Source organism: Paramormyrops kingsleyae, chromosome 19, assembly GCF_048594095.1.
Source record: "Paramormyrops kingsleyae isolate MSU_618 chromosome 19, PKINGS_0.4, whole genome shotgun sequence".
In the NCBI taxonomy this organism is placed as follows: domain Eukaryota; kingdom Metazoa; phylum Chordata; class Actinopteri; order Osteoglossiformes; family Mormyridae; genus Paramormyrops; species Paramormyrops kingsleyae.
In genome coordinates, this window is record NC_132815.1 from 16,633,685 (window position 1) to 16,648,494 (window position 14,810).

A 14,810-nucleotide genomic window follows, 5' to 3' on the forward strand; every position below is an offset into this window, starting at 1 on the left:
TTTATATTGTATTATTTGCCTCACTTCTACGTCACTTTAGACATAAGCATCGGCTAAATGAAAATAATAATATGTAAATGTAATAATTGATGCTTAAGTCTGACATGGAGATGCCAGTTAGCTATTTTGAGTCTGGCAAACCTGTGAACATGGACAATATACAAATAAACTTGAAAATAATGGACTGCAAAATTCTGCTGATGAATATGTGAATCGCACTTTTGAGCAACATTCTTGGGTGCATTGATAGACAGGGACACGGGATAGACAGGGTACATGGTGCTGTGTGGCTCAGCCGGTTTGGAGGCTGTGCCTGAGATCAGAAGGTCACATTGGGGCCTTCAGTGAGGCCCCAAACCCCCAATTGCTCCTGGAACTCTGCTTTCTCTATTGTAAAATGTAAAATGTGGCAAAGCAAAATGGAGGTGGATTTCTGGACTATTTTAAAACTTTTATATTTTTTTCTATGCATTTGTTTGAATTTAGTATTAATATTAAGAAATATAATATTTAACCCCGCTTTCTCTAACTAAATGTCGCTTTGGATAAAAGTATCTGCTAAATACAATGTAAATGTAAACGGACGGAGGAGCACGTGGTCTCCCGTAGCTGACCTGCGGGACTCGGTCGCGGCAGTAACTGCTGCAGCAAAGCCGACTTCCTTACCTGGGCGCCCTGGGCGGGACCAGACGGCGGCCGCTTCGGAGGAGCAGCAGGGCTTCAAAGGGACGGGAGAACGCCGGGGAGTCATTCTTAACGTCCAGGTGAGTCCTGTATTACTATCGTGCTTTTCAAAATTATGGGTTATTTTATTATCGATTATTATTTCTACGTACGATGTATGTTCTTTTCATTTGGGAGAAACCCAAGCATATTTTAACCCGACGCACTATCACCCCTAGGCATGATTTTCTACACTGTGCAAATTTAACTGTAGGCCCTATTCAATAAATGTTTTTAGGTTACTTTCCAGTTCAAACATAATTTTGCCGCGCAACTAAAAGTGCCTCAAGTGGGCCAGGTAACTAGTACCTGTAAATTTAATGTCAGTACCTTAATACAGAAAACAAAATCGCAGACCGGGCACGGTACATATTTACACAGGCCTACATAACAAACAACCTAAACTTCCTCCGATTCATAAGATGTAGGGCCTAAACTTTAAACCACTTGTAGACACTGATGTAATTCTAAATGTTTTCGGGTTTTGACGCTTAACCTACCACAGCTACACACCCTAGTACAAACTATAAATGCACAGATTGCGTAAGTAGCATTGTCGAATTGGGTCTTTCATAAATACAATAGCTGCTTATTTCGAACATTTCATTTAGTTTTGGCCGCGGCGTGGACTAACTGTAAATTGTAAATACATAATACCTGTACATGGCAAAAAAAATTAAAAAATAGTTCCTTATAATCAATTTCCTGACCCCCCCCCCCCCCCCAATTATTGTTAATAAAATATTATTTTAAAATAATTATGATATATAATATTAGGATTTAACTTGGCACCGTGTTGTTATAATTTGTCTTTTTGTGTGTGTGTTGCAAGGGCTTCTTCCTGCCGTCTCCTTCGCAGGGTGTGGATGTGGCCGCTCCAGGCGTCTGTTTTTACAGACGCACAAAAGTCTGATCCCGAAGCGGAACAGAGCGAAAGCGAAAAGCACGTAGTTCGGCTGGCGGGCGGGGGCGGCGTGCAGTTTTAAAATGATGAAATATGTTGTTTATTTATGTTATGTTTGACAGTACAGAATGGTTGATCGGTCAGTCCAATAGGCGGCTTCCCAGGGTGCTAAACCAGGTAGAAATTGTACGTTGACATAACGTTCCGAAAACGTTTCTACTGGTATAAAGAACGTAGCAATATAACCTTCTCAGGACGTTCCCGCGACGTCACGATGTGGAATTCCTTAGACGTTATGGGGACTTCATTGGGGAACCTTCAGGGAACATTAAAGACATGTTGGAAATGTCTAGGGGGCAATTTCTATAGGATGTTCCATCTAGGTTGCTATACTGTATTCCTATATCGTCTGCAGAATGTTTATTGACATTGCAGGAACCTTCAGGACAGCGTTTTTTAAACTAGTCCTTGGGAAGCTGGGAGGGAGCAAAAAACGGGGACTGTCTGCGGGTCCCTGAGGGCTGGTTTGTTAAATACTACTTTAGGGGACCAAACATTAATGTTCTTTTTTGGTGCTATTTAGGTTCCTCCATCATTTCCAGGATGTTCTCATAACGTTTAGTGGACCAACCTCTTTTTTTGGTGTTCTTTAGGTTTAGGTCATGAGAGCAGAAATAACAGGAATACAATTTGCTGTGATTCTATCTCATTCCTGGAATGTTTGCAAATCCTTTGTGTCATTGCAGGAGCATTTAGAACAGGCATGGGAACCTGTTCCGTGGAGAGGCAGTGCGGGTTCTTGGGATGATCTCTCCATCAGCCAGTAATGAAACAGTGGTTCTCAACTCCAGTCCTGGGGACCCACTGTTATTGGCTGATTGAGAGGTCATCCCAAAAACCCGCACCCACACCGGCCCTCTATGGAACAGGTTCCCCACCCCTGCTTTAGAGGATCAACCTAGAATGTATCCAATGTTCAATAAAGGGGCACCAACTTGCCAACCAGTTCCGCTTTCCTTGGACAGGCACTGTATTTACTTCATAAGTGTACATTACGAAGGTGACCTTCTCTTGGATAATGAAATGAAAAGCCTTGAAAATGAATAGGTTCCTGAAAATATATTTGTAATTCTGTACTATGGGCCTACGCATAATACTGCAGAAAACATGAGGGTGGTTATTGGGGTGTCTGTGCTGTGGCTGCAGTTTAGATTAATAATTTACTAATAACTTACACAGCCAAAAACTAAATAGTTGTCTGCATTTCTGTACATTAAAAAAATTCTGATTAACTTTACTATGAATGATTCAAAATAGAGGTAAAGGGGGAAAAGTTCTTAATTAGGGATAGGCATATTTCTGTTCGAAATTTTTTAAAGCAGGCTTATGCATTTGCTACTGCTCTACATCAAATTAAATCACCTTCGTATCACATGACATTTGGTATGTATGGGTGAGTGAAATACTTGCGTGCAAAGTCCCAAAACAACAACGACAAAATAGTTTAAATAAAAGCAAATAGTGCAAATATGAAGTATACTGAGAATGGTAGTAAGCAGCATAATTAGTGTGGAAATTAAAATGATTATAATGAGCAGCCATGTGGGCATGTTGTGTAAATGAATGGCATTGAATGTGTTTATTGACCTTCCCAGACCTTCCTAGATGAGAACATGACAACTTCAGTGGAGTATGGAAAAATCACCTGGGAGCTCAGCATCTTTGTGGACCAGAGGGAGGATGACAGCCGCTACACGCTGCGGGTGAAGGGGAACGACCACGTTGGCGGGCTCATGCTCAAGCTGGTGGAGGAGATAAGTACGTCGTTTTCTCATCATCATCATCATCATCATCATCATCGCGCAGTCCGTGCATTTGATCAGTTGGGCCAGGTATTAAATATGAGCACATGAGGTATAACTGTGTTTTTATCTGTTGATATAGTGCTGATGAATAAACTTCTGGTATGTCAGGTAAAAATCAGCACCTTTACTAAACTCTAGTTTTGAGTAGGGCTGCCGCGATTAGTCAACAGTCGACAACGTTGATGCTGAAAATGAGTCGACATCAATACATTTAAATCAACGCATAATTTTTTCTTTGTTTAATAAAATGACCTTTGATTACTGATTTCCTTTATTATCGCCACATAATTATGGCCCCTCCATCCATTTTCTTCCTCTTATCTGGGTTTGGGTTGTGGGGGCAGCTGTCTAAACAGAGATACGTAATTATGGTAGCGCTATGCCTGAGTCCCTGAAGAGAAAACACAAGGGCGCTGTTCTGGATAATGGACCATCAGAGTAGACAAAAGGCTTTGAAATATCTTTTGTTCTTGTAGCTGCTAAATATACTCATTATTAAAACCATAATGTTGTCTGCCTGCTACTTTAGAATCTCCATTGAATAAGTGTGAAAATGTTTAGGTTAAAATCTGAGCTTATTCTATGTTGAGTGAATGTGTTTGTGTGCGTTGGGCTTGTTGGGACTAGGGATGGGTATCGTTTGAATTTTTCCGATTCCGATTCCGGCTCTTATCGATTCCCTATTTCAATTCAACAAAGGTAAAAAAAACCAAACTTTGCTAACATTATTTAGCTCTGATATAATATTTGCCTTTTCCATTTTGTACCAGGCAGGAATCAGTACATTGGACAAGTTGTCTCTGGAGGGAGGTCTGTAGTTAGGATTTAGGGCTTTGGTCATCTCCCTGCAATTATAGATTAAACATAAATTACATAAATTTTTATTTTTTGTTAGTAGTATTATATAAAAAATTGACACGCTTGTTTTTATCATATACATACCTAAATGATGGAGATTCAACAAATGGAAACGGATGTAGACCTTTTACTGCTATATGACACTCCTCAATTTTTTCTTTGGTCGTGTTTCCTTTTATTGCTAACGTGAATGGTGTGTCGCAGCTAGTACTCCGTGATTGTGGATTGGTAGTGATATCGCTAGCTGAAAAGGGCTTTCTCGTACTCGGAGACTGCAAGACATCAAACACTGTGCACTTTTTGAGATCGATCCCGTGCTGCCTTAAAGGTTTGGTGAGGTTGGATGTACAGCCCTTTCAGCAACTTATTAATTTTGTGCATATGTTGCACGCTGCCGTATCGTTTCCTTTTTTAGTGTACTGAAGCCACACTTCTGACCGTTTGTGATCCATGTCGAACACTACTAGCACTCTTCTTCTCTGGCAGTAACGTTTAGTGGTGACTAAACTTTTTTTTTTTTTTTAAACAATTAGCAATTTTACATTAAATAAATAACTGAAGAAAGTAACATCACGTAAAATAAATGTGTATTTGCATTTTTTTTTATAACAAACTAGCGAATCTCAACTAAGACAGGTCCTGGCAGATAAACAAACACGTCCTAGCAGATGTGGTGTTTAAGAACCGATTTACAGATCCGAAATTAAAAAAAAAAAACGAGTAGGTACCCGGTACCGGGTATTTTCGAATCGGTTCTTATTTGGAACCTAATTTCGGTTCCCATCCCTAGTTGGGACTAATGTTATCGTAAGCTAAACCTGAAACAGACACTAAATAAAAGAAAAAAAATGTGAACTAAAATAAAAATGAAAACTATGTAAAAAAAAAAAAAAATAGTGTCAGACTTTAATCTGCAGAAAGGATCGTCATACCTCCAGCATCTTTTACCTTGTTTAGCCACAATATCTCCTCTTTTAAAAGATGTTATGGCTGCGGAGCTGTTCCTCTTGTCATCGCCACCTGAGTGCTTATTGCTTCCATGATTCACCAAAACAGTAGCATGTGGCATGCTCCGCTAAACACATTTATTAAGCATAAGTATGTGTTGAATTTAGACAGATTACTAACTTCTGGGCATCACAATACATATCTCAGTACTATTTTTGGTAGCCAATCTACCTATGGAATTGTGGGTGAAAATAATGTCCGTATAGTGCTGAAAATCCGTCATCCATTACTTCAAGCCCTGCAATTACATAGTTTGTTGGAGGAAAATCGTTTAGGTTAATCGACCAATCTGTAAAATAGTCAATAGATTAATCTATAGGAAAATAGTTGCAGCCCTAATTTTGAGTCGGCGCTCTTGCAAGATTTCAAACAGGTCATGAAGGCAAAAATAACAGAAATACTCATTGCTGTGATTATATATAACATCCATATCAGGCCCTTGCTACTGTCTGTCCCACGGTGGGTGGTCTGTTTGAATCGTTGAGAGAGGGGTTAAGCCTGGTCACACGCACCATGGGCATGAGGGCCTCATGTGTCCACTGTCTGGGTGGCAGGTTAAGGTTTGCTCTTCAAATTGCAAACCACACCTGTGTTTGCACTGCATCCCTCTCGCACGACGACATGCTGCCTCTGTATTGTATTGGTGGATTAGTTGGCTGCAGAGTTTAAAACCCCAAACGATATCTAGATGGTAAATGCTAAATCGGAGGAATTGTACCTTTAGCTGGTGTAGTGCGTCTTCCTAGATGTTTTAGTTACTCACATAATTTATGAATTTTGATTTGTTCCTGATTCCGCCGTTGAACCAGGCCTAAGGGATTCACTGTCTGATTCACTGTCGTTGAAATAGGCTCATTATTCTGTCCTGTAGCTTTGTGTGGGGTTGGGAAAAATAGTTCAGTGGTAAAAAGAAAGCCAGCTTTTTAGAGGGCTAGTTTTGCAGGAGCCCGGGGGCGACGCTTTCTGCCAGTGATGGGTAGCTTGTGATTATTGTACCTTCAGACTGAAACCTTACACTGCACTCAGGCATGTCCTCGGTGTCGTGCTCGGACATGTTCGCCTGCTTTGTGAGGCACATTTAGCGAGTTTGAAACTCAGCTCACTGTGGCTTATTCTAACATCAAGGGATAAAATGCAGTTCTCATACATTTCACACCGTGGATATATGTCAAAATACGTATAAGCATGACATTTTTAATATGCAGTCTTGGAAAACAAAGCTGACATGAAGATATGTCTTTGGTTTTTACAAATTGTTTTTCCCTTGATACGGTCTTTTTTTCGTTAAATTTTATCTATCCATCTATTTTCCCTACCACTTATCTAGTAGAGAGTTAGGGTAAGCCTGGTAACTGTTATGGGGAGCACAGGAAATTCTCCTAGGAGAACGTCTACCCAGAGTTTTCTGACCACACCTTCTCACTGAACGTTGACCTCTCAGATGCTACGAGGGACTGGTCAGACTATGCCTTGTGGTGGGAGCAGAAGAACATCTGGCTGCTGAAGACACATTGGACTCTGGACAAATATGGGATTCAGGCAGATGCTAACCTGCTGTACACCCGTCAACACAGGCCGCTATGTCTGCAGCTGCCCAACATGAAGACCATCAAGCTGAGCATCAGCTTCTCATCAGTGGTCTTCAAGACTGTCACTGAGATTTGCAGAACTCTTAGTAAGTATTTCCATATCATCGCTGGCCAATGAAAAATACGTATCTTCAAACATCCATCATTTCAGGAGAGTGAAATAAATGCCATTTCTCAGAAACTACTTCACAAAATAACCCTAAAACAACGTGATGAGACACCACAAATAGAATCCTATCTTTACACAACTGTCAATGAGAACAGTTTTATGTTTTAAATAGACTTGCGTGGATCGTTGTCAGTGACACAAATGTGTCAATATTAACAGGATACAAACTAACCTCAGTTTATGTTCATTATTAACAAGAATGTTTGTTACATAGCTGTCTAGCTATCAATGGTAAGTTGTTAAAAGTAGCAATATAAAGTAATCCATGCAAACCACCATTATGACTATAAATGTTTAGTACAAACATAAACACTAATTAAATAGAAGACTTCATAAATAACATTTTTATTGGTGAATTAGGTATCAAACATTATGAGAAGACGAGTAGAATCGGCTTATTCCTTCTATACTAAAATGTAACAAAATTGTTAAAAAGTGGACATGTGTTTTCATTGAGTAAGTAAAGCAACCATTTGGCTTTATAGTTTTTGTGTATAGTGTATAATCACAATCATAAATTCATCACTACCCAAGGCCTCTTACAAAACCTTTTCCGAATTTTACTTGTGCAAATCCCATTAAAGGGCTTGTTTGTTGTAGACATCAGGAGACCAGAGGAACTTTCTTTGCTGAAACCTCTTGATGACGCATCGAAGAAAAAGAAAAAAGACAAGGGCAAGAATCCCGCAATCGATGAGGTCATGAACATAGATGCCCTCGGGATGCCAGGAAACACAGGTGATCTACAATAACGGCGACTGATGCCTTTATTTAGATTTTGTGATCAGTAGAATAGATCTTTCATGCACGGTTCAACTGCTTGCGTGTCTCACAGGTAACCCCGGAAATTACAGCAAAACCATGACACCTACATATGACCCAGAGAGCGGAAACCCCATCTCCAAAACGAGCCTGTGGTTCGGACAGAATGATCTGATAGTCAGCCAGCCAAACCTGCCACCTGCTGAGTTGGCCAAGATGTACAAGCCTTTGACTACAATTGAGAAGGCAACTATAAACTCGGGGTAAGAGAATGAACAAGAGATCTTCAATGAACTGGCACTAGAGGTGACATCAGAATGGGGCTGATGTCATGCCATCAAAGACAAAAATATTTTTCCCCAAATGTACAGTATGGTTGCGGAACTCCAAGACTGTGAAACAGGGGATTTAAGTTTAAACATAGTTAAGAATAAAGAGACAAGACATTAAACAGTAAGCATTTAAGCAATAATCATAAATATCCATATTGTGCAATTGGCAGTAAAGTGGCAGGTAGTGCAAAGAATCTAAAGAATAAATAAGTATTTGCATATATAAATTGTGCTCTTGTAAGTTGAGTCAGCTGACTTCATGCCATGGTACTTCTACAGGTGTCGTCGTATTTTTCGTGACTTATGGATGCTGACCACCTTGTGCAGCTGCTGTACGTGACCGAGCTTTGTGTTCGCAGGTGGTTGGATTCTTCTCGATCGCTGATGGAACAAGGCGTCCAGGAGGACGACAGGCTGCTGCTGCGTTTCAAGTACCACTGTTTCTTTGACCTCAACCCAAAAGTGAGGAAGTGGCCATGTTGAGTCAATACCTTCCAGAACACTACTGCAATAGGAGACTTTCATGGGGAGTCCACAAACAAGAACATATTACCAGCTAGATATATAGAGAGAACTTTTAATCACAATAGAAAAGATTAGAAACAAAATTACGTTATATCATGTTAAAAATAGCAATGTCACTGATACAGCAAGTATTCAAGTAGTTCACCATAAAAGGAAAAATGTGCGTGTGTGTGTGTGTGTCTGTGCGCGTGTGTGTGTGTCATGACCGCCTTTGCTTTCCCCGGCAGTATGACTCCGTGCGGATAAACCAGCTGTATGAACAGGCACGCTGGTCCGTCCTGCTGGAGGAGATCGACTGCACAGAGGAGGAGATGCTGATGTTTGCATCCTTGCAGGTAGAGTTGTGGGATCCTGCCAGAAGTGCTGTCATGATCTTAACTCCGGGGAGGACTGTCTCTAGAGCGGGATGGGGTCAGGCTGGTGGTGTGTGAGTGGAAGGTTGCTGGTTCAAATCCCAGGGTCAGCAGAGTCATTTCACTGTCGGGCCCTTAACCACCGATTGCTCCAGGGACTGGATCACCCTGCTTCCTCAGTTGTACGTTTTTTTTTGGATAAAAGCATTTGCTAAATAAATAAAATGTAAAAGATGGCAAATGTTATTGCAGCAAAAGGGAGTTGTATTTCTGAGCAGTATTTATTTAATTATTTAGTATTATATGTCTTTTTAAAACTATTATTAATAAAATAAAGAAAAACACTGTTAATAATGTAAATAATAATGTTTATTACATTTGTTGACCTTCAGAGATTATGTAAATAACATCACCTGCACATTATAAAATGGTGTTAAACATGTCATTACTGCAGAACATGTTTTCAGTACAAACCTTAACTCTGCGTCAGTTAAACGGGTGCAGACCTCATTCCAACCAGTCCAGTCGCATCGTCGCCGTGCTGCTTGCTGGGGCTTGATCTGGCTGGCTTACGCAAGACTTAATGATGCAGAACCATTTCTGGCCATTGTTCAGAGGAGGATCACTGGTACTGCCACAGTGTTCCAGCCAGAATATTAGTGGATGTTTACATAAACACATTCAGGCATATTAGGTTGTTATTTAAGCAAACCACAAGGATTTATCAGCGGGAAAATATGTTTGTAGAGCTGAAGTGCTCCCTTATTGTATTCAAAATATGAATAAAGAACAGACTTAAACAACACAGGAAGAACATGCAAACTCCACACATACGGTAGAGGCTGATTCAGGCCACTAACCCTGGAAATAGGCATTAGCCATCAAGTTTATGTATAAGGTAAGATTTATCTAATGAACTCTTGCAGTCTGCGGGCATTTAAGTAGGGTTTTCTTTATTCATCTGCTTTTTTTCTAGTACCACATATGCAAATTGACCTTATCAAAGGAGCCCCTAAATCTCTCCGACGAGCCTGAGGTCGACGAAGTCGAGGCAGCCCTGTCAAATCTGGAGGTGACGCTCGAAGGAGGAAACACGGACAAAATCCTCGTATGTATTCCTGCTTCATGGAAAATGGATACGTACGAAACTGGTACAGATGCGCTTAAGGAGAATTACAAATCCATTAGGAAAACTTTTACGGTGAAAACTGTTTAGTTGCTATCTGAATGATGATACGATGAATTATTAATAATTACGTGAGGTGTCAAAGCTGTGGTTCAATATGAAATTCACGTTGACAGTGGGTGGCGTCTGTTCATGGTCTGTCTTTGCTTCTGATGCTGCATGAGGTTCACTCACCGCTGACTGTTTCCTCCAGGAGGACATCACTGACATTCCTAAGTTAGCAGATTCCCTCAAGTTATTCAGGTGAGTGTCTGCATGAAATGCGCAGCTCAGCACAGGGAGAGAGCCCTGATCATCACACGGGAGGGTGATTGGGCCTGGCGATGGCCATGAACATCCCCAGCGGGTGTCTCTTCTGCTCCTTAAAATAAACATGCAAGAATACCATCAAAATCAGTTCTTGACAGAACAATGCTTATAATTTGCTATGTATTTCAGGCCCAAAAGACTGACTTTGCGACCATACAAAGAGTACTGGTTTGTTTTTAAAGACACCACAATATCGTATTATAAGAACCGGGAGTCGTCCACCGGGGAGCCAATCGAGCAGCTACACCTGAGAGGTGAGGAGGGTGTGACGATGGCCGGATGTCACCTCTGACACGTGAGGTCACCCTCTTGTCACCCTGCGTTTTATGGTAACCGAGACACTGGGGACGCCTTCCACAGGCTGCGAAGTTGTGCCAGACGTTAACGTGGCGGAGAAGAAGTTTGGGATCAAACTGCTGCTGCCGGTGGCTGACGGCATGAACGAGGTGTACATCCGCTGTGACAACGTGAGTCTGCTGCCTGAGTGTCCGCTGGTCCTTTCAGGACAGGGGGAAAAAAAAGCGATTCCTCATGTGGAGCAATATTCTCCAACCTGATCCTCATCGACCCCAAGACGGTCCATGTTTTTGTTGCCTCCCTGCTCCCGGAGGGAGAATCTATGGGAAATGTCTGGCAGGGAGCTGGGAGGGAGCAAAAACATGGACCGTCCGTGGAGCTGAGAAGCACTGATGTGAAGGATAACTGTCACAACATAAATGAATATTCACATGAAGTCACCATGTTGGCGCTTTTCACCAAAGGGACGGTTTTGCCCGTTTGAACAGTTTAATGACGGATGAACCTCATGCCTAGAGGGTCATGACTTCAGCTTACATGTATTTCGTCTATGACAGAGTTGTTTTATGTATCTTAATATTCCGAGACACTGTACTTTTCATTAAAGACTTGGGCGGCTCCATGTCGGAATGCGCGGCCTTACCGCCGGCTCTCTGTGCATCCCACGCCCAGGAGACGCAGTACGCCAAGTGGAAAGCGGCCTGCATCCTGGCCTCCAAGGGCAAGACGATGGCATACAGCTCGTACAAGACCGAGGTGCGGAACATCCAGTCCTTCTTGCAGATGAAGAGCCTGGCGCCGACGCCGGAGTCGACCCCCGACGCTGACGCCATGGACATGAACGCCGAATGCTTTGTCTCACCCAGGTTCTCCAAAAAGTACAAGACGAAACAGGTGACTAAATGTCGCTTGTCATTTTAGTCATCTCACTATTCCTGACTCATTTAAGATGGAGGCATCTCTATGGCTTCAGACCTCCAGGGTTATGGGTTTGAATCCCACCCCCAGCTCTCTCCATGTGGAGTTCCATCATCCCCTTGCTTTTACATGCTGCTCCTACCATAGCCTAAGATTTGCAGGTAGATGTATCTGTGCCTCTATGTCCCATAGTTTGAGTTTGCCCCTGTAATGGACAGGTGTGTCCCCTGGGGTGTCCCCTGCCTCATGCCCTGTGCTTCCTGGGAGGGTCCATGATCACTGTGACTCTACTGCAGAGGTGGGGAACTTGCTCCATGGACGGTAGGTGTGGGTTTTTGGGATGACCTCTGTCAATAATAAAGCAGAGGTTCTCAACTCCCGTCCTGGAGACCCACTGTTATTGGCTGACTCTAGGCCATCCTAGAAACCCTCACCCACATCGACCCTCCATGGAACAGGTTCTCTACCTCTGTTGTAATGGAGAAGTGATCATGGAATTTGGATGCAAATGAAACCACCCTAACCCCCCCCCATACTTCATGAAATCCAAGAAAGAAAGTTTGTAGCCATGCTGAAATGTCCCGGCAGTTTAAGGTACTTAGACGGCACAAGACTAGACATACTGTTGTTCTGATGAGTAAATATGTCACTTATGAAGGGCTCTTCTAGTTTATTTCCGCATCATTTTATTTTGCTTCTCTCTGTTATTCTTTTACAAACTGCTGGTTATCTCCTGGAAGTTTATTGTTTGTTAACCGTCTTCCACTCTCAAGGTTCATCATCCTTAAATCCTTCAGCAAAGGACTGTCATGTCATGTTGTGGTTTCTTCCAGTTAGCAACCAGGATTCTGGAGGCCCATCAGAATGTCACTTCCCTGTCTCTCATGGAAGCTAAGATGCGCTTCATCCAAGCTTGGCAGTCTCTCCCAGAGTTCGGCATTAAGTACTACATTGTCAGGTAACTCCCAGCAATACTTTTAGATAAACAAGAATCCTTAAGATGTCTTGCAAAGCATCTGCAGAACGATTATTCTTAATATTTACGATGATGATAGTTATGCCCAGAGGTGTTGTTAGGAAGCTGAGGTCTTAGCCCAGAGACCTGTTCTATCCGTGAGTTCTCAAACTGAGAGCATGGTCTTTAAAACATCTGAGCTAAACGAATCATTTTGGGGCCCATTCAGATTCATTTGTGGCTTCAGCCCCAGGTGCCCCAGGCTTGTGAAGTCTGGTTATGCCTCTTGCCGTTTGATTGTAGATTTCGAGGGAGCAAGAAGGACGAGATTTTGGGAATCTCGTACAATCGGCTGATCCGGATCGACATGTCTACCAATCAGCCTGTGACCACCTGGAGGTTTTCCAGCATGAAGCAGTGGAATGTGAATTGGGAGATTCGACAGGTGAGTTGATAAAATTATGTCCAGCATGACTCTTCCCCAACCAACGTAGTTTTACAGAAAACTCTTATCAGGCTAGTCACGGGTTCAGGAGATGTTTGATAATTCAAGGATTATCTGTCTTCTAATATTATTGAGTGGGTTCTGATTACTTCTTAGTTTTTTAATAGTGGATTATACACATAAACTGAAACTGTTATTCAGCAGAATACTTTTCAGAAGAATAAATTAATATATAAATGTGCAATGAAACCGTGTGTCTGTGTGAGAGAGAGAGAGAGAAAACAAATGATTTTTCTGTCTCTGACAATTTATATACAACACCATTATGAAACCTAAAACAATACTAATTAATATTTTATGTGGCTCAATACCGGGTGCCAGTTGTTTGATTAAATGGCGTTATCACTGAATAGGCATCAGTTTTTATGCTGAAAATACACTCCAGGGTAAACACATGGACCAAACCCAAATTGCACATTTAAGCTTTGGCCCATTTTTTTCCCCAGGAGCACATTTACCTCAGACATAAGTGCTGCCTGTAAATATTAAACATTTATATTTTTCAAATGCATCAATTAAATATGGAATGCGGAAAGCCATTTGCCATGAACTAGCGTGGTTATCAACAGGGCTTGAGTTGAAATGGGGTGTACAGGGATGCCATTCTCCTTTCCCCCCCCCCCCCCCCCCCCCGGCTCAGCACCAACCCTCATTGAACTATTGTTACCTTTCAATCACTGGTTATCAGTGACCTGCCTCGCTACACAGAGTGATACTGTCAGTATTGTATTTTAAAAAATCATACTACAGATCTCTGGAAGCTGATTGGCTGAGCTGTGTCTTTCTTACAGGTGACCATCGACTTTGATGGAAATGTGCAAGTGGCCTTCTCCTGTCAGTCATGCGACTGTAAGGTTGTTCATGAGTTTATTGGTGGCTACATTTTCCTCTCCACCCGCTCCAAGGACCAGAACGAGACTTTAGATGAAGAACTCTTCCACAAACTTACTGGTGGCCAAGAGTAGCTTCACAATCACAAGATGCCTTCACTTCAAGTGAATTTGCTGTTTCTATACATGTCATGTAGACCAAGATGGCTGCCAGTTAAGCTACGGTAGTCTGCTGCCAACTGAGAGCTGGATTCCTAATGGAAAGAATGATCATGGTTATATTACATTCTTCAAATGAAAGTGCCTTCAATGTTACAATAACACTGATAATTACATTCTTACATACAGTATGCCAGTCTGTGCCAAGTACGCGTTCAGGTGAATTAAACAAATTCACGCAACTGACAGAAAGAAAAGCTGGTGCTTATCAGATTTTGTCAGTAAATCTGGATTTATAGCACCAGATTTGTAGTGCATGAGCTCTTATGTCATTAGACTCATTGATAATAACCCTTTGGGCAAACAATGCAAAAATTAAAAACAAGAGCAAAGGTTTTCAGTTGTGAGCATGTAAGTGCCCTTATTCTTTAGGAATGCTGGAATTATGCAGCTTGAAAAAAATGCACCATGTGTTATTTGCAATACACAATAAAGGACAATAATGTACAATTAATGTGTTAATATTTGAATGATAACACTGTGCGTGTGTGCTTACATTACAA

At 41.7% G+C, this 14,810-nt stretch overlaps 1 protein-coding gene across 2 annotated transcripts; it reads left to right on the plus strand.

Moving 5' to 3' along the window:
- The first annotated feature begins 518 nt into the window (after nt 1-518).
- On the plus strand, nt 519-14,757 carry fermt1 (FERM domain containing kindlin 1). Of its 2 annotated transcripts, none has more exons than XM_023799188.2 (15): nt 519-764; nt 3,283-3,445; nt 6,800-7,033; nt 7,717-7,854; nt 7,952-8,141; nt 8,570-8,672; nt 8,963-9,070; nt 10,065-10,196; nt 10,468-10,517; nt 10,713-10,837; nt 10,944-11,050; nt 11,553-11,774; nt 12,632-12,756; nt 13,057-13,198; nt 14,050-14,757. In XM_023799188.2, the coding sequence occupies exons 1-15, from the start codon at nt 534-536 to the stop codon at nt 14,221-14,223; spliced, it is 2,244 nt and encodes a 747-aa protein (XP_023654956.2). In that variant the 5' UTR covers nt 519-533; the 3' UTR covers nt 14,224-14,757. The 2 variants fall into 2 exon arrangements, with proteins under 2 accessions (XP_023654956.2, XP_023654961.1); XM_023799193.2 differs by having other exon boundaries at nt 643-764; nt 3,293-3,445.
- Nucleotides 14,758-14,810: the final 53 nt, after the last annotated feature.

Coding starts and splice junctions, on each gene's coding strand:
- fermt1 (XM_023799188.2), top strand. CDS start 534: ATGTCGCTTTGGATAAAAGTATCTGCTAAATACAATGTAAATGTAAAC. Junction 7,855..7,951: donor CGGGATGCCAGGAAACACAG/GTGATCTACAAT, acceptor CGTGTCTCACAG/GTAACCCCGGAAATTACAGC. Junction 10,518..10,712: donor GATTCCCTCAAGTTATTCAG/GTGAGTGTCTGC, acceptor TATGTATTTCAG/GCCCAAAAGACTGACTTTGC.